General features: G+C 36.7%; 4 protein-coding genes across 7 annotated transcripts; 3 read left to right on the top strand and 1 right to left on the bottom strand.

Moving 5' to 3' along the window:
* Nucleotides 1–1,236: 1,236 nt before the first annotated feature.
* LOC106312312 (cytochrome P450 71B6) lies at nucleotides 1,237–3,348 on the top strand. The gene is made up of 2 exons (XM_013749789.1): nucleotides 1,237–2,289; nucleotides 2,594–3,348. Exons 1-2 carry the CDS (start codon nucleotides 1,366–1,368, stop codon nucleotides 3,197–3,199), a joined length of 1,530 nt encoding a protein of 509 aa, XP_013605243.1. The 5' UTR covers nucleotides 1,237–1,365; the 3' UTR covers nucleotides 3,200–3,348.
* Nucleotides 3,349–4,435: 1,087 nt separating this feature from the next.
* Nucleotides 4,436–7,123, bottom strand: LOC106312505 (leucine aminopeptidase 1). The gene is made up of 10 exons (XM_013750055.1): nucleotides 6,931–7,123; nucleotides 6,454–6,859; nucleotides 6,179–6,373; nucleotides 5,884–6,109; nucleotides 5,673–5,799; nucleotides 5,501–5,596; nucleotides 5,340–5,417; nucleotides 5,193–5,253; nucleotides 4,906–5,093; nucleotides 4,436–4,761 (listed from the first exon to the last, which is right to left on the bottom strand). The coding sequence occupies exons 1-10, from the start codon at nucleotides 6,979–6,981 to the stop codon at nucleotides 4,630–4,632; spliced, it is 1,560 nt and encodes a 519-aa protein (XP_013605509.1). The 5' UTR covers nucleotides 6,982–7,123; the 3' UTR covers nucleotides 4,436–4,629.
* Nucleotides 7,124–10,879: 3,756 nt separating this feature from the next.
* LOC106308146 (beta-myrcene/(E)-beta-ocimene synthase 2, chloroplastic) lies at nucleotides 10,880–14,350 on the top strand. 2 transcript variants are annotated; one of them, XM_013745276.1, is made up of 7 exons: nucleotides 10,880–11,190; nucleotides 11,272–11,536; nucleotides 11,629–12,004; nucleotides 12,101–12,319; nucleotides 12,465–12,603; nucleotides 12,684–12,935; nucleotides 13,950–14,350. In XM_013745276.1, exons 1-7 carry the CDS (start codon nucleotides 10,951–10,953, stop codon nucleotides 14,253–14,255), a joined length of 1,797 nt encoding a protein of 598 aa, XP_013600730.1. In that variant the 5' UTR covers nucleotides 10,880–10,950; the 3' UTR covers nucleotides 14,256–14,350. The 2 variants fall into 2 exon arrangements, with proteins under 2 accessions (XP_013600730.1, XP_013600731.1); XM_013745277.1 differs by having other exon boundaries at nucleotides 10,881–11,190; nucleotides 11,275–11,536.
* A 1,609-nt stretch (nucleotides 14,351–15,959) lies between these two features.
* Nucleotides 15,960–17,672, top strand: LOC106312761 (probable purine permease 5). Of its 3 annotated transcripts, none has more exons than XM_013750400.1 (3): nucleotides 15,962–16,070; nucleotides 16,182–16,251; nucleotides 16,423–17,672. In XM_013750400.1, the coding sequence occupies exon 3, from the start codon at nucleotides 16,431–16,433 to the stop codon at nucleotides 17,520–17,522; it is 1,092 nt and encodes a 363-aa protein (XP_013605854.1). In that variant the 5' UTR covers nucleotides 15,962–16,070; nucleotides 16,182–16,251; nucleotides 16,423–16,430; the 3' UTR covers nucleotides 17,523–17,672. The 3 variants fall into 3 exon arrangements, with proteins under 3 accessions (XP_013605852.1, XP_013605854.1, XP_013605853.1); XM_013750399.1 differs by having other exon boundaries at nucleotides 16,182–16,350; XM_013750398.1 differs by lacking the exon at nucleotides 16,182–16,251 and having other exon boundaries at nucleotides 15,960–16,070.
* The last annotated feature ends 827 nt before the right edge of the window (nucleotides 17,673–18,499 follow it).

Here is an 18,499-nt window from a genome sequence, read left to right as displayed (position 1 = left end):
TAAACGGATCGATCGATGGATATATGTCCAAAAACGCATCGATCGATCACTAAGATGGACCAAAGCGTAACAATGTGATCGATCGATGGGTATATGTCCAAAAACGCATCGATCGATCACTAGTTCTTCGGAATTTCCTCGGAATTTTGTAAAATCCCTATACTATTTCCTCGGAATTCATCGGTCTTTTCCGAGGAACACACTTTTCTTCGGAATTTCCTCGGAATATTCCGACGGATTGATATTTCCTCGGAATTCCGTCGGTATATTCCGAGGAAATTCCTCGGGAAATTCCGAGGATTTCATTTTCCGTCGGAATGTCCGTCAGAATACCGATGTTTTCTTGTAGTGTGAGTATTTTCAACAACATTAGTTTTATTTAATTTGGTTTAATAGATCACGCCCTACTATATTTGGTTATTAACCACATTTTCCAGATACTTTAATAATTATATTTTATATTAATACATTGCAAAGAACACACCATATAAATTGGTGTAATCTAATTATAAATCAAACAAAACGTGCCTTCATATTTTAAAACAAACCTCGTAAATCTTTGCGATGTTTAGACCCGATTTATTTCTCTTGCACATTATTAACATACACTATTTACGGATATGTCTTCCAGATGAGTAGAGGGGATGCAATATAATTACACCCATATAAATAACTTGTTATACAAATACAGAAAACTCATTCATTGTTACTTTTAGTTAACTTTTCTTTTGTGTAGATTCAGCTAAATTTCCCTAGGCTAAAACAAATAAAGAAATGATTTTGGCTTTTTAATCGTAAGACTAAGAATTTGGAATCAAATAAAAACTACCATTTGTATATCAAAATTAATGAAACTATGTTTAGTATTTGGTTGAAACGGTTTTTTAATTGATTCGAGTTATCAGTTTTGCCAATTTCTGGCCGGTTTTGGCAGCTTAATTTAAATCCAAGGTTTATTTCCATTCGGTCTTTTGATTTACTAATCGACTAACGGTTGGGCCGATTTTCAAAATACTGGAAAGCATTATAATGTTGACTTTTGTACCAACCAAGACTTTTGTTCAATAGTATGATCTAGAAGAGATAATAATGACTAGGTGACATAATAGTATAATACAGCAAATGAAAAATATATAATAAAATAGTTGAAAGTTGAAAATACAGATCCGTGATTGATAGGAACTACACACATCCAAGTTAATCATATATTTGTTCTACTCCCACATGAATCACATCCCAAATCTGAACATGTGTGGTTGGATGTTCTCACAAACAAAAACTTAATTAAACCAAACCATATAATAGTGTGTATTCGTATATTATAAAGTTTCATCTTCTGTACTCTCACATATCATTCAACAAGAAATGACGCTTTTCTCCTTCCCCATCTCCACCTCCACTGAGATGTTTCCATGGCTTCTTCTCCTCTTACTTCCTCCACTCCTTATCCTCTTCAAAACCTATCTCCTTCCCTCCTTCAAGAACCTTCCGCCATGCCCGCCGAAGCTCCCCATCCTAGGAAACATCCACCAGCTCGGGAACCTCCCTCACCGCACCCTCAGAGACCTCTCGCTCAAATACGGCCCCGTCATCACCGTCTACCTCGGAAGCGTCCGCACGGTGGTCGTCCACTCGCCGGAGACGGCGGAGGAAGTCCTGAAAGCCCACGACTCCGACTGCTGCACGCGCCCCAGGCTGTCCATCACCAAGAGCTTCTTCTACGACGGGCTCGGCCTAGGCTTCACCCAGTGGGGGGACTACTACAAAGACGTCCGCAAGCTCTGCGTCCTCGAGCTTTTCTCCGTCAAACGAGCCAACTCGTTCCGGAACATAAGAGAGGAGGAGCTGAGCCGACTCGTGGGCTCGCTCTCCGGCTCGGCCGCGTCTGGATCTCAGGTGGATCTGACGGGGAAGCTGGCGAAGTACGTGGCCAGCTTCACCTGTCGGATGGCGTTCGGGCTGAGTTTTGTGGGAAGCGGGATCGACAACGAGAGGTTTCTTGAGATCTTCACGGAGGCGAACAGGGTGATCGGGAAGTTCGCGGCGGAGGATATTTTTCCGGTGTTTGGGTGGATCGTTGATCGGATCTCGGGGCTTGAAGCTAGCCGGAGGAAGAGCTTTCGAGAGCTGGACGCGTTTTACCAGAAAGCTATTGTGGATCATCGAGAGAAGAAGAAGACGGAAGACGAACGTGAAGATCTTATTGACGTGTTGCTCAAGCTACAGAGTCAAGAAACCAAACTCGGGTCGACACGGATCACTGATAAACACATCAGAGCCATTCTTATGGTAAGTTTCGGTTAAATTCAGTTCGTAAAGCACAAAAGATTTAGATTAGGCATTGGTGGTTACTGTTGAGTTCCGAACGTGTAAGTGTAACTAAACGTGTTAACTTAGTTTTACCTGACTTTGGTTATTTGGATAATTTAGAGCTTATTTGGAGAATTTTATAGTTTTATATATCAGAATATTTTTTTAATTGGAAAATTTCAGATACTTTATATATAGTTTTGATAGTTTTCATCTGATTTTTGTTGTTTTAAAAACTTTTCGGATATTTTGGATAGTTGAAGGATTTCTTTTTTCATTACAGGATTTATTTGTAGCAGGCATAGACACATCTGCAATAACAATGGACTGGACAATGGCAGAGATTGCAAGACACCCAAGGGTGATGAAGAAAGTTCAAACCGAGATACGTGAACGTGTAGGAGACAAAGGGAAAGTGACCTACGAGGATCTCGAAGGTCTAGAGTACATGAAAATGGTGATCAAGGAGACTTGGAGGTTACACGCACCGAGTCCGATTCTGATTCCAAGAGAGGCAATGTCAAGATTCAAGATCAAGGGCTATGATATATACCCCGGAACGCGGATTCATGTTAATACATGGGCCATTGGTCGTAGCCCTGATGTGTGGAAGGATCCTGATGAGTTTATCCCGGAGAGATTTGTGGATAGCAATGTTGAAACTAAAGGGACGAGCTATGAGTTGTTGCCGTTTGGGAGCGGTAGGAGAGGTTGTCCGGCGATGTATATGGGATTGAGTACGGTGGAGTTCACTTTGGCGAATCTTTTGTATCATTTTGATTGGAAAGTGACGGAGGAAGTGAGTGTCGAAGAAGCGCCTGGTCTCACTAGCCACAGGAAGCATCCTCTTCAACTTGTTCCTGTTAATGTTATAAACCGCATGTCTTAAGAGTCTGGGAAACGCACACGCAGTTTGCTTTGCAAAGAATAATGGACAATCAAGTTTGTTTGTTTGTTTTTTACTAATCTTATACTTCAACAGAAAGTTTAAATAATGTGGCAAAGGTGTTAAGTTGAGTTCTACATTTCTTTTTGTGAGCCATGTTTTCATTAGATGAAAAAGGTCAATAAGGCAAGTACAAATGATGAGTTTATGTCCAATCAAACACAATTTGCGGCTTTAAAAACAACTGGAAGCTCCGTCTAAGCCTGTAAAGAGGCATATCACTCGGTTAAAACTCGGATACAATAAAACAGACTATCAAACACATGAAAAACAATCGGTTACAACTCGGATACAACATGCAAAAACCTGAGAAAAGAAAACATGCAAATAATAGTTGGATAACCCTAGACTAAATTGGAATCTAGAGAAAGCCGATTCAATTGGAAACCGTAAAGCAAAAAGGAAAACTATTTACATAGCAAATTTTAACCAAAAGTCTTCTTCAAAAAAAAAAAATGAAAGAAGAGACCGACACATAGTTCTCTTAAAGCTATTTTAAGTTGAGGGCTGTTGACAAAAAAAAAAAAAAAAAGTTGAGGGCTACCTACTACCCCTGTTCCGAAACGTGCTAGGCGCTAGTCGGGCGGTTGGGTTGAGTCTATCGCCTAAAGAGAAAATCGAAGATTAATCGGAAATTATGAGGAACGAAATTTTTAGATGGTTTACTATATTATAAAACATGTTAATCTTTAATTGTGTATAACATTAATACATTTTCATGTTTAAGATTGTATAAAACACACAAATAGAATATATAAATTTAATATAGTGTAATCTTCGTCAAAATTATGAATATAAATGATATTTATAAAATTTTAGATCAAATAAACAAATAAAAATATTATTTAAAATAAAAAAATAAATAAAAATAAATAAATAGATTAGGCGGCTAGGCGGAAAAAATCGGATATCTGATTTTTTAAACCTATTTGGCATAAATCAGAACGGAAGAACGACGCGTAACGCCTAAACGGTCGATTTTTAGAACAGGACCTAGTACTCGCACTTTTGTCAACGTGGGCATAAATGATAAAAATATCAATCCAATAAAGTGATTATTTATTATTTTATTTTCAAGTCTATCCTGGTTTTTTTTTCAGTAACAATCAAATTATTTTATCTGCAGCACAATAATTTAAGGATTTTACTTGAGACCAATGTCGAAGATTCAGAAGTAAGGAAATTTCAGACGTATCTTTGAACGACAAAGCAAAGGGACCCCTTTATTCAACATATGATAATCTACTGTTCAAAAAAGTAAAAAACATTTAACACAAACTTTTGACACGTTATTATACGACCAGTAATCACTTCAACACCAGAAAAACATTAGGGTCTCTCTCACTCTTTTTATCTCATCCTCCAGGTTACATCTACGCAGAAGAATTCGTCTGCACCCATTCGACAAGCGTCGCGACACCAAACCCAGTCCCAGACTTCTTCTTCTCGTTCCACACCGGTCCAGCCATGTCTATATGCATCCACTGCACCTTCTCGCTCACAAACTGACCGACACAAAAATATTAGCATATTATTTTGTTAATTTTTTCAACATTATTTTAGATCAAAAACATGTGCAGATTGTTTGTCGTTTTCAAAAATATTTTATATATGTTATTGTTTTTAAAAAATATAGTATTTGGTTTCACCTGTTTCAAGAAGAGAGCTGCGGTGATGGAGCCTCCTGCTCGCCCGCCTGTGTTGACCATATCAGCACATCCAGACTTCATCATCTCCCAGTAGCTCTCCTCCAATGGCATCCTCCACAGCTTCTCTCCACTCTTCTCTGATGCAGCAATCACCTCAGTTGCAAGCTCATCATTAGGTGTGTAAATTCCTGCCAAGTGAAAAGCACCGAACAACCATCATGAGCCAATCTTCATACATATAAAACGATCCCAATGCATGGTTTCTTTAGGATTATTTAGCTATATACCTGCCATTGATGTTCCAAGAGCAATAACACATGCCCCCGTCAATGTAGCCAGGTCAACAATCTGCAAGTTCAAATTCACACTTTTTAACATAAACAAGCTTATATAGCTTCTCTTATCAGTAAGAGCAAAGAAAAACATCGCAATACCTTGTCAACGCCCTGGTTACAAGCATAAACCAGAGCATCAGCAAGTGTTAGACGACCTTCAGCATCTGTGTTGTTGACCTGAAAACACCATTGCCAACACTTAGCATCGCCATAGGGAAAACAACTAAAGTCTGAAACTTAAATAAACAATCATCTGATACCTCAATGGTTTTTCCGTTAGAGGCTGTGATGACATCACCAGGTCTCATTCCAGTTCCACTAATCATATTCTCACAGGCTGCAACGATGAAATGAACCTGGTTGCGGAACACCGATTGGTTAGTTGTGTTAACAAACTCTAGCTTCAAAAGAATGTGAATGGGAGGAGCTTACCTCAACACCAGGAGGCTTAATCTCACCAATGGCTTTCGCAGCACCAAGAACAGCAGCTGAACCACCCATGTCGAATTTCATGAGCTCAATTGATGAGCCAGGTCCAGCCTTAATGTTGTAGCCACCACTGTAAAACCCAAGACTCTCAATCAACAACCACTAAAACGTCACCAATACAAAAAACATAAAATGGAATGCTCAAAGTGATTACCTGTCAAAGGTCAATCCTTTTCCAACAAGAGCGAGCTTGGTCTTAACATCGCCACTCGGAGGTCTATACACAAGGTGGATGAAGAAAGGAGGATTAGCCGAAGCAGCAGCAACAGCTAGATAAGAACCCATCTTCAACTCTCTGCACTGCTCCTCGTTCAAGATATTAGCAGTAAACACATCACTATAAGTAGAAGCCACTTTAGCTGCTTCATCAGCAAGCACAGCTGAAACAAACACAGAACCATTAGAACGACACAATGAAAACAACGACACTGATATCCACAGATCCATACCGGGAGTGAGCACATTGGCAGGAGAGTTAATGAGCTCTCTCCCGAAAATAACACCGTAGGAAACATCTTGAGCATACTTGAGCTTCTTCTCCAGCTCAGGTCCAGTTCCAAATCCAATGATATCAACAGAGCTCAAAGACGGTTTCTTTGACTCAGATTTAAACCTACCATCCTCAAACAACCCGAGCACTACGCCTATCGACACCACAAGGAAACCATAAAAGACTCGAACTTTGCGTGAAATGAGTTTCGAAAGACTCGAACTTTGCGTTTACCTGAAGCTAAAGCTGACGCAGAGCTAAGCTTTGATTCATTATCATGAGAGGCAAGAGCGACAGCAACGGTGCTAGACTGTGAAGCTTTCGCAACCGTAGCAACAGCTTCACCAAGGCTTTGGAAAGCCGCGGGAGAAGAAGCGGACTTTCCTAAACCGATCAAACCGATCCGTTTCGACCCTAAACCGGGAAGTCTAAGAACCGTTGACTGACCCGGTTTACCGGAGAAATCCTCTTCAGACGAGACCAGAGCCAAGAGTCCACTCAAGCGAGCGTCGAGCTTGTTCAAGATCGGGTTCTCGAACTTTGAGGCTGAGTCTTTAGTCGAGTCCTTCTCCGTCGCGCCGACGACGAGTAAGTCTCCTTTCCACTCCGTCACGTCGATCTCCTTGGCGGCGAACGAGATCTGCTCCAGAGCATAAAATCGAGTCAACGAAACTGAGTAGATCAAAATGTTAGAGAGAATAGAAACGAAACCTTGGGATGGTCGGTGGGTTTGGGTTGAGTGAGGCCGAGAGAGTGAGCCATTTGGCTTTGGCTCTTTGGTGAGAACTAATGGAGAGGTGTGTGATTCGAGGAGGACGAAGAAAATAGAAAGGAGAAGCGATGAAAGTGATCAGAGCGATCGTCTAGTATATAGATAGAAATGTGCTAGGGTCGATTTAATTAATTTTTTACGTTACAAAATCTTAAAATAATACAGTTATTTGATTTTATTAACTAAATAAATTTTATTGTAAATTCAATATTTTATTTTGTTTAAGTGTTTATGCCGTCTTAATAACAATCTAAGGTTTGTATTGCCATTAAGTGTTTGATCACCGTTCACTTAGAACACTTCTGTCGAGGAGCTTTTAACATGAAATTTTTAATACATATATAAATGCAAATATGTATAAATAATGATAATAAATTATGTGTATTTCAAAATGAAAATTTCATACCAATTTTTTTATATCCAAGTTAATTATTTATGATATTTTATTTAACACATTTTTGAAAAATAATGTGAGATATCTTCAATAAGAATATTTTCAAAGTTTAGCATTTTTGCTAAACAATGACTAAATTTTTAATTATAATTGGGATATCATGTCTAGTTGATTAATTTTTTACTGAACCAAACATAACTCCAACCAAAACCATATAAACCGAATCAGAATTATTTTGACTTTTGACTAGGTTTAGTTATAGTTCTGCTTATGTGTGATTATCGAATCCCATGAAACTTTTTTTAGAAGCTGCGTTACAAAAACCAGTTCAACTATTCGTATACTAGTCAAACATGGAGGCTAGTCGATAACTGATAAATTTTCTTTCAGTTTATTTTGTCAACAACGGTCTAATCGAAGTATCGATTTTTTTATTTACGGCAGCCGCAGACATCATAAGTTTTTATTTTTTTGAAGAACATAAAAATCAAACTGATCATCGGATGGCTTATGGACATATTATTCTAGCTTCGGTTATGGTTTTTTAATTCCTTGTAGACTATTCTCAGTTTTGTTAATTACTCGAGACAAGTGTTAGATAGTCATATAACAGAAAGGGAAAACATGAACATGAAAAAAAATGAATGATATCGATTTTTGAAAGCTTTAATTCCTACTATATCGATGTGCTCTTGTTCTCTTATTATTTCGTCGTGCTTAATAATAGAATCATCTTCGGAGATGGGCAAAATACCGACGAATGAGATACGCCAACGATCTCACAAACCCCAACCATAACAACGTGGCCCAATTGAGTTGTTAAGCCTACGCGAAAGTGCATACAGCTTGCAGGTAGAGATGTCAAATGGGCGGGTTGGGCGGGTTTGGGTGTGTCCGAATGGGTTGCTGGACATTTTTGGTCGAAGCCCAAATAGGACCATGTCCAAATGAGACCATAACCAAATAGGACCATGATTTGTTGGGTTATCCATGGACGGTCCATGTGCCCACTTAATGTAAACAGTATATTTCAGTTCTAAAAATGCAAAAATTCTTAAGTTTTTCAATTTTAAAGATGTCATATACAGTTCAAAAGATTTATAAATATGATATACTTGTGTTTTCAACTTCATGTTTCAAAGTTATAAAAAACACAAGATAAATTCAAAAGATAAGTTCAAAGTGATAAAAAAACACAAGTTCACACAGCATTGAAAAGTGAAAATACATTTCACAAGTTCAGAACATTGTTTTATAACAAAGAGGGTTTCATTTCTTCACTTGGTCACCACCTTCTTCTTCTTCTTTCTTCCACCGTCTTCTTGTTCTTGTTCTCCTTCTTCTTTATTTTCATCTTCATTCTCCTCAATCTCATCTTCATCTTCGGAATCACCTAACATATTAACAAGCAAAAGATACAAGATTGGAATCAAACCAAATGACTATATATACATAACAGAAACAAGCAAAGATTTCATATAAATCTAGGCAAAGACAGCAAGCAAAAATCAAAGCATTTCGCATAACAACATCAAGCAAAAATCAGAGCATTTTTCACAACAACATCAAGAAAAAATCAGAGCATTTCTCACAACTAACTAAAACTTTTAACCTATGAAAAATGGACAAATTGATCAAATCTTACGCTTCTACTGGTGTACACAAACCTTGTTAAACCTGTGACAAAAGAATACAAGTTCATCCCCTAACTAAGCATCAAGTACAAGTTCATCCTCAAACTAAGCATTTCACATAGCAGAATCAACATGAAATCTAGATGAGACGACTTACTCATTGGTTCAAACCCACAGAGCCAATTTCTTGTACATATGAGAGCTTGTACATTGGATGGTAGTAGTCGGCTTCTGTACTTAGTAAGGACCCGGCTTCCAACACTAAAAGAAGATTCTGAAGATACAGTTGTTATGTCGCCCATTGTCCAACTGGTTAAACCCAAATTTGGCCATGTATGTAGTTGGCTCACCCATTTGGACAAAAAATATTTATGGTTCAATATGGGTCTGTCCATTTCGGACCATATCTATTTGGACACGGACTACCCATTTATAGCCCGCCCATTTGACATTACTACTTGCAGGATTGAAATCACCGATCATTTCTAATTTTCTAGTGTTTGTCTTCATAAAGAAAGTTAATTTACACAATACTATTGCTGGGCATAAAATCCGGACCCCCGAGATCTGAACCGAAAAATCCGATCCGTTATAGGATAGTACAAAAATATTCGAACTTTATTAACCGAATCCGCCCAAATAATCTGAAATTAATAGTCAATATAAACATATGTAAGTACTTCAATTACTCAATTAAATATTTATTTTGATATGACATATAAAAATAAGCATTAGAATTTAAATAAATACCTTAAATACTCAATTACTTACAAATAAATACTTCACATTTTGTTTGTTGAAATAACAAGTTTACGCTATCTATAAAATAATGCATATTATTTTTTTTATTAACCTGGAGGTATCCCGAACATATTTTTTATAAATGATGTTTGTTCTCATGTTTGATTCAAAACTTTATTGTTATTTTACCAGTTTGATGTGTGTTCGATTATTTTTTTTGCTATTTAAAGTGGTTTTTCTTATGTTTTGATTTTAAATTTTGTCTTTTACTTTGGAGTATATCCAAACTGAACCGATATAATCTGAATCTAAATGATAATGGTTATTTTACGATGCAATACAAATTTGAACCGAATGTGAAATGTTATTATTTGAACCGACATGTACTAATAAAATATTAAAATGAAACCTAGAAATATAAACCCAAAAATCCAAAATACTCGATCCAAACCAGGCGAGACCTAATTATTACCATGCATCGTTGCTTTCATGTTACAAAGTTGTAACTGAATTCATCTCTCATTACTTAACTGGTGATGGCTACCTAAGTGTAGATATTCAATTTATAATTGAAAAAATATCACAAAAGATCTGACATTTACTTACATTTTAAACCTTAAAATTATTTATTAGCATATTTTATATTAATTTGATTTTTAATCAACTGGTGGTGGCTACATAGGCTAAGCGTAGATCATATTCAAATATAATTGAAAAAATCACAAAATATCCTTTAAATTGCATTTACTTATATTTTAAACCTCAAAATTAATTATTAGCATATTAATTATTAAGTTGTTTTTTAATCGAAAATATTTTAAATTATTTCATTATTAAAAACAATTAAAAATAATAATATCAGAAAAATGAATTAAAATTAGATCTGAACATGTTGGTTTGTGGAGCACAAAGAATGATCGAAGGTATTTGAAAGATATTTTACTTGAATTTGATTCTGATTTGAAATTTGAAATAGGAATGTGTTTCTCATGCGACTGATGGGGGTCCTGGGGGACCATGTTTTGGTGTCAATCATATGACAGCAAGATAGGACAGGCAATAGCACGAAGATCACACATACCTTTAGAGGCTAATCCCATAACACTTTTCACATATAGGAGCCACATAACGCTTGAGAGTTAGCCTAGGCTGCGTAGCCCTACATATATAAACCTGACTCGAATGCAGTCATGAAACCATCAGCCACGCTAAAATATAATTCAATGTCTACTTTATGTATTGGTTCAACTCATATTTATCATAATGCTCTTAGGCTTTCACCCACTTCTCGAAGTCCTCGGCGTTTGGCATGGACATCAGTGAAGACCAAAACGGTTGCTGCTACTGTTGACACTCTTCGAGGCTCAGCCAACTATGAGCCTTCTCGTTGGGACCACGAATTCCTTCTTTCGCTCGAGAATATATATGTGGTACGTGTATTTCTGTGTATCGTAATATATATATATACGATCGAATTTGCTAAGCTAACATAACAATATATACTACCCAAGAAGAGAGCAAATTGTGTGAGAGATAGAGACTTTCTAAAAGAAAAGGTGAGGAAGGTGCTTGATGAGACGACGACTCCTCTTGAGCAATTGGAGCTAGTTGACAAATTACAGAGACTTGGGGTCTCATATCATTTTGAGAGTAAGATTGACAACATTTTAACGGATTTTTATCATAATAATGTAAGAGAATGTGGCAAAGAAGATTTACATGCCACCGCACTCAAATTTCGACTACTTAGAGAACATGGTTTCAATGTCTCAGAAGGTTAGTACAATAAATAACTATTCCTCATATCAGGAAATTCTAATTTTTGTATTTAAAATTCTATGCATGCATGTTAACTACGTTTATTTCAGGCATATTTGATGTGTTCATCAACAAAATAGAAGATGGTACCTTCGAGAGTGATGATATAAGAGGGCTCATCTCTGTATACGAAGCATCGTATCTTGCAACAAAATTGGATACAAAATTGCATAAAGTCATTAGGGCTTATGCAAACCAACAACTAAGAAAAATCATAGATAGCCCTGATCATAATACGTACGATGTAAATGTCCTTGAGATGGCCGTTGAAGCACTAGAGATGCCGTACCATTGGAGAATGAAAAGGCTAGAGACAAGACGGTACATAGATGCGTACAGTAAACATGATGTCTTGATCGAATTCGCCAAGATCGACTTCAATATCGTACAAGCTGTTCATCAAGAAGAACTCAAATACCTCTCAAGGTAATATTGATTACAATAGACAATATATTTATTCACAACAAAATAATGTAGGCGGTAAATTCTTTCTTTTCTGCACTGTTTATATGTGGCGTGAAGCTGGTGGAAGGAGACGGGCTTGAGTAATCAACTTCACTTTGCAAGGGACAGAATAGTAGAGAATTATTTTTGGACTGTTGGACAAATCCAAGAGCCTCAATTTGGATACGTTCGACGAGTAATAACCAAAATAAATGCACTTATTACAACCATCGATGACATCTACGATGTCTATGGCACTCTTGATGAACTTCAACAATTCACTGCCATCGTTGAAAAGTACTCATTTTCTTTTTCTCTTGGTTTATTTTAAAAATTATTAAAAGCACAGAATTTTAATTGAAACATATATAATGCACATGTCGTGGGTCAGAAGTTATTTATGATTTATCTATATGTATATATGTGTTTGTGTGTGTTACAGTTGGGATGTAAATCGGCTTGATGAACTTCCCGAGTACATGAAGCTGTGTTATCTTGTATTATACAATGAAACAAATAGCATTGGCCGTGATATTCTCAAAGATAAAAATATTAATGTGATCCCTTTCCTAAAAAAGTCGGTAAGTATATACGGATTTTATAATTATCGGTTTTATGATAAAATTCTAATTAACAATGCTTTTAATCATCTTAAAATGAGTGGGGAGATTTATGTAAAGCATATCTAGTTGAAGCAAAGTGGCACAAAAAGAAACACAAACCAAGTGTTGAAGAGTACATGCAAAATGCTTGGATTTCAATATCGGCCCCAACTATATTAGCCCACTTTTACTGCGTCTTTTCCGACAAAATCTCTAGTCAGGTCTTGGAGACTTTGTCCCGACACCAACAACATGTCGTCCGATGCTCTGCAATCGTGTTACGCCTAGCCAACGACCTTGGAACTTCGCCGGTAAGTAATTGTTTCTCTATTGTACACTATTATTTAAAAAATTACGAGCGTGAAACTTCACAACATTTCTAACGATTTTTTTTTTTATATTGACGTGAGTGATTCATATCCTACCTATTAGACAAGTTAAATCATGATAATAACTTATGAAACTATATATGAACCTTAACTATCTGCTTCTCTAGTTTCTATCCTAAAAACTAAATGATAATAACTGAGAGGTCGTGTTTCAAAAATTTTTTTTTTGAGAGGTCAACATTTTAGCAAGGAAAATTCACTCAAATAGATTTTCTTAGGTTTTTATCACAAAAATAGATTTCAAAAACTAAAATGACCAAAATAACATTTTTTATTTTGAAAGTTTTTAATTTTTTTCAATTTTTTTTAATTTTTAAAAATTTGTAATCCTATCCCCAAAACCCCACTACTCAACTCTAAACCCTAAACCCTAAACTCTAAACCCTAAACCTTAAACCATAAACCCTAAACATCACCCCTTAACTCTAAACCTTAATGTCTAAATTAATTAACCCTAGAGATATATGTGTATATTTACTTCTTTTGATAAAACATTTAAGTCTATTTTGGTCATTTTTATTTTAAGGTTTATATTTGTGACAAAAACTTTTTAGGTCTATCCTAGGAAATTTCTCTTTTGGCAATATACAGGACAATATGAAAACAACAAAGAATTATATTAACTATATATATGAAAAAAAATAAAAGAGTTAGACCATAATTATCGCGGTTTCTAAAACCCGTTTCTGTGTGATTTTAATGTGTGGATCCCACGTGTTTTTTAAAAAACGATCACGAAAATCGCGAGTGAAGGATCGGTCTTGGGCTGGTTTTTTTACTGTTTGCGGGCTCCACTGACACGCAGCGGTCCGCGATTTGTTCAATTTCTTTTTTTTTAAGGACAAAAAAAAATAAAAAAAATTAAGGACACCATATCGGGTATCAAGCGATAATCATGCTCTTATCTGGTATATATGAGTTTGTCTATTGATGTAGGATGAATTGAAAAGAGGTGACGTTCTCAAATCGGTCCAGTGTTACATGAATGAGACAGGAGCTTCGGAAGAAAAGTCACGTGCGTACGTGGAAGACATGATCAGCAACACATGGAATGAGATGAATAACGAGATAATTTCACATGACTCATCGTTACTTCCACGGGGTTTTGTGGAAGCTGCAATAAATCTAGCACGCATGTCGCAATGTATGTATCAATACGGTGATGGCCACGGCTCTCCGGAGAAAGCAAAGACTGTTGATCGTATCTTGTCTACATTAGTTAATCCCATTCCCTTAGACTAACTTACATATTGCATTAAAATTATGTTTAGCATGCGAATGCACATCCCGGTTATTTTACTTTGACTTTCCACATGGTTAAAACGATTAACGAGCGCTTTCGTCCGCAAAATGAAAAAGAAAAGAGACAAAAAATCTCCTTACGTAATCCTTTTTCTAGGACAATATTTTCTCTTGGGTTGCCATTCATGAGAACATGATACATAACAGACGTTATGCGTCACATTATCCGCTCAATCCAAGTTTATGAAGATCCATCTTCTTCATAACAACTTTAATAAACTCCCATTGCATACGAACATATGCTTTGCTCATTTTTTTTATGTTCATTAATTCGCTTGTGTTTTCCACCTGGATTTGTTCTTAACGCATAAAACATCTCTTGAACGATGATAATATTATTTGTGTTCTGTCTATCCAGAACAAGATGGATTGAATCTCACAAATACGTTATTGCAAAACTTTCTTCAATCTATGGCGTAAGACTTTTAAGACTATCTTATAACTTATACTAGGATAAGATCTGCGATTTGCGCAGGGTGAATTTATTTATATATATTATTGATAATTTTTTTATATTTGATCATTTTATTTATACATGTACAATATTTTTTGTTATTATTATATAATTTATTTCTGAAGGACCGGATCAATTTTTATTAAAAAATATGGAACTAAACTATAATTAATATATCATGGGTTGATCGGATTGGACATTAACCAAATTATGACACAAAAACCTTATTTTTTCCACCGAACACATTCTTGAAAAAAGTGAACGGTACTTTTTTCACAGTTGAATTATTTTGACATTTATCTTTTGTATGGTTTTGAAAAGTTTCAGATCAACCATCAAATTGATACACGTCCTTTTAATGCTTTTAGTCGTATGCTTAAGGAAAACTTACATTTTTGTAATTTAAAATCATTTTAAAAAACTCAAAAAATAACATATAAGAAAAAGAGTATCTAACACATAAGAAAATATAAATTCGTTTTAAAAAATTTAAATATAACATATAAGACTTCCTTATTTTTTAATTTAAAGTCATTTAAAAAAATCAAAATATAAGATATAAGAAAAAAAATCTAAGTTTTTTATTATATGGTTAATGTGATTGTTTAATTTTTTAATAATATAAAATTAAACAAAAATGAAGAAATATGTAAAAAATTGTTATCAAATCTTTATTATTCATAGTCATTAATTGCCATATATATGTTAACCATATTAGATAATTCTGTAGCTTTTATTTAAGAAAAAAATACACGATTTTTATATTTTGGGTTAATATAATATTTTTTAATAATTGGATTTGGATCAACATTTTTTTTCAATTGATTCTTAAGCTGACACATAATCTAAATTGACATCCTAATTAAATAACACCTAAACATGATCTCTTTTTAATTAGTATCAACAACCACAGCAAATAAACCATTACTTGACAAATTAACCATTAGTTGACAAAGAGAGAGAAAGGTGACAGATTCTCCACGTCACTCGGCAAAACCGTCCTTTAAAATATCGTATCAACAACCATAGCAAATAAACCATTTGCAAAAACATACGGGTCAGTGGTCACTATCGTAGAAACAAACATAAATTACAATCTCAAGATCTCAGCCGTTAATAGTTAGATTAGCGAATCCGACGGCTAAGGACCCGTGGTCTTAAAGCACGTGATTCCTACCGCATCAGTTTCTTTCTTCACCGGAAATAATTGCGGTCTGAAAGGAAAACACTCATAAAAAAAATAATAAGAGGTTTTGAGGAAATGACAACTTTCAAAGACGATGATAACCCAGAGTCAGTCAGTGAGTACTCTTAAATTGTTCTTTCTCAATTTTGGGTTTTTCTTGTTGAATTTGATTCCAATCGTAGAAAACTTCAGCAACTTGTTGAACAATCTTTGTTTCTGTACTTAGGGCTACGATAAACTCATCAGAATCTGCTAAAGCTTCGATCTTTTTCGGTTTGCGACAAGCCTAAGACGATGTTCGTCTAAACCCATTCGAGAAATTGCAAAAAAGTTTTGATTTTTAGTTGTCTTGTTAAATCCGATCTGACGAGGCCTTCATCGACTGTTGTTCACGGGTTTCTCATTTGCACAACTCACAGCTAAAGTCAAAAGCTTTCTCTGATGTTCATGTGTTTAACATGTTTCAGGACTTCTAATGGATGAAACAACAGAGCAGCGCCCACCTGCTGCTTCCTTTTCATATTCAAATTGGGTTTCCAACGTCAAGAAATCGACGAAAGAAGCTTATGAATCAAAGCCCCATTCACATTGGATTCTCCTGACTCTCAGCTGCACGTCAATGCTCACGGCCTTCCCAGCTTCTAGTCTACTCTCTCGTCTTTACTTCTCGAACGGCGGCCAGAGCAAATGGATCATCTCTTGGGTCGCCGTCGCTGGATGGCCAATCACTTGTCTCATCTTGCTTCCTTTATACATCTTCCGAAAGATCAAACCAACACCTCTCAACGCAAAGCTCCTTCTTTCTTACACCCTCCTCGGCTTCTTGAGCGCCGCGGATAACCTTATGTACGCTTACGCCTACGCCTACCTCCCCGCGTCGACCTCTTCTCTTCTGGCGTCCTCTTCCCTCGCCTTCTCCGCTTTGTTCGGCTACCTCATCGTCAAAAACCCCATGAACGCTTCTGTCATCAACTCCATTGTGATAATAACTGGCGCCATGGCTATCATAGCGCTGGATTCTAGCTCTGACCGGTATGATTACGTCACCAACCGCCAGTACTTTGCCGGTTTCTTTTGGGACATTATGGGGTCCGCGCTCCACGGGCTCATTTTCGCCTTGTCGGAGCTTGTGTTCGTGAAGCTGCTGGGGAGGAGGTTCTTCCACGTGGCTTTGGAGCAGCAGGTGATGGTTTCGCTGGTGGCGTTTGCGTTTACCACTCTCGGGATGGTTTTGAGCAGAGATTTCCAAGGGATGGCTCGTGAGGCCAAGAGTTTCGAAGGCGGGGAGTCTCGGTACGTTCAGGTTCTTGTCTGGAGCGCGGTCACGTTTCAGCTGGGCGTTCTTGGGGCCACTGCTGTCTTGTTTCTGGCGTCCACGGTCATGGCAGGAGTGCTTAACGCCGTGAGAGTGCCCATTACTAGTATAGCAGCTGTGATATTGATGCATGATCCGATGAGTGGGTTTAAGATTCTGTCGTTGATCTTGACGTTTTGGGGATTCAGCTCTTACATCTACGGGAGCTCGAGCCCAACCCCAAGTACTCAAGCTGCTTCCTCTTCTTCCTAGTTTGCAGCCTGTTCCTCTGTTTTCTATTCCTAAGATTGTGATCTGATTCATGTAATATATGATTATGTTGCGGCTACTAAAGTTGTAAGCTGATGGATCTGATGATCTCGTCGTGGAACAAGTTTTATGTGTAGCAAAAACATTAGAGATAGATGTGAAAGCAAACGAACCCGTATATATATATATATACAATCAATACACATGAATAACTTGGAGCAACCATGGAAACAGACCAAAAAATAAAACTTTTTTAAGGGGAACAAAGATTTTGCAGACATTCAGATTGCACATGTGTTTTCAATGAAACCAACTATTTGCTGCATGCTCGAGCGCTTAGAAGGTAGAGTCAGCACTGCAAAGATATCCAATCTTGAGATCTTCTGAGCCTGTCTCTTGGATTGTTGGATCAATACCGTTTGATACTTGATTTTTGAGGACTTGTAAAACCATAAATGAGATTACGAAAATAAAAATAAAATAGAGAGTTTATTTTTTTTATTTGCGGAAAACGTTGTACGACATGAAGAGTGTCTATCAAGTCATTTTTAATCCTTATTGTGACATCATACGCTCTACTGAAATAGATTTCACGGAAAACCAGCTATATCCGATCTTGGTTCACTCCTAGCCACAAGTAATCATCTCCATAATTTGCCAAATACGTAGGTTCGGTCCTCCAAGGCCTGTTAAAGATCTTTTTTAACTTGCTCATGGCTAGATTGATCAATTTCCGATCAAATAGAAAGAACTAGAAGCTTCCACTTTTGGAAAGCATGTACACCTAATGGCTTAAGCCGCTCTTCTCATTTCCTTGCTGACCCATCATGAAAAAGGTAAGCCGTTTATTTCATGTCAAAAATAGTTTTGGATGACTATTAAAGCTTTTGCAGCAAAGTGGACTAAAACAAGCAAAAAGAGTGAAAAGACCCAAGGATCAGTTAGTCTAAAGAGTGGAGTGGTCGATCCGAGTAACCGAG

Source organism: Brassica oleracea, chromosome C8 (assembly GCF_000695525.1).
Source record: "Brassica oleracea var. oleracea cultivar TO1000 chromosome C8, BOL, whole genome shotgun sequence".
NCBI lineage: Eukaryota > Viridiplantae > Streptophyta > Magnoliopsida > Brassicales > Brassicaceae > Brassica > Brassica oleracea.
The sequence above is the reverse complement of the archived record's forward strand: the minus strand, read 5'-3'. Positions and strand labels throughout refer to the sequence as shown.

What these genes read in the sequence shown, in the direction of transcription:
- LOC106308146 (XM_013745276.1), top strand. Translation starts at nt 10,951, where the DNA reads ATGAAACCATCAGCCACGCTAAAATATAATTCAATGTCTACTTTATGT. An exon ending in CGCTCGAGAATATATATGTG is followed by an intron (nt 11,191 to 11,271) that starts GTACGTGTATTT and finishes ATACTACCCAAG; the next exon opens with AAGAGAGCAAATTGTGTGAG. An exon ending in GAACTCAAATACCTCTCAAG is followed by an intron (nt 12,005 to 12,100) that starts GTAATATTGATT and finishes TGTGGCGTGAAG; the next exon opens with CTGGTGGAAGGAGACGGGCT.
- LOC106312312 (XM_013749789.1), top strand. Translation starts at nt 1,366, where the DNA reads ATGACGCTTTTCTCCTTCCCCATCTCCACCTCCACTGAGATGTTTCCA. An exon ending in ACATCAGAGCCATTCTTATG is followed by an intron (nt 2,290 to 2,593) that starts GTAAGTTTCGGT and finishes TTTTCATTACAG; the next exon opens with GATTTATTTGTAGCAGGCAT.
- LOC106312505 (XM_013750055.1), bottom strand. Translation starts at nt 6,981, where the DNA reads ATGGCTCACTCTCTCGGCCTCACTCAACCCAAACCCACCGACCATCCC. An exon ending in TGCGTCAGCTTTAGCTTCAG is followed by an intron (nt 6,374 to 6,453) that starts GTAAACGCAAAG and finishes TGGTGTCGATAG; the next exon opens with GCGTAGTGCTCGGGTTGTTT. An exon ending in TTAAGCCTCCTGGTGTTGAG is followed by an intron (nt 5,597 to 5,672) that starts GTAAGCTCCTCC and finishes TTCCGCAACCAG; the next exon opens with GTTCATTTCATCGTTGCAGC.
- LOC106312761 (XM_013750398.1), top strand. Translation starts at nt 16,031, where the DNA reads ATGACAACTTTCAAAGACGATGATAACCCAGAGTCAGTCA. An exon ending in TGATAACCCAGAGTCAGTCA is followed by an intron (nt 16,071 to 16,422) that starts GTGAGTACTCTT and finishes AACATGTTTCAG; the next exon opens with GACTTCTAATGGATGAAACA.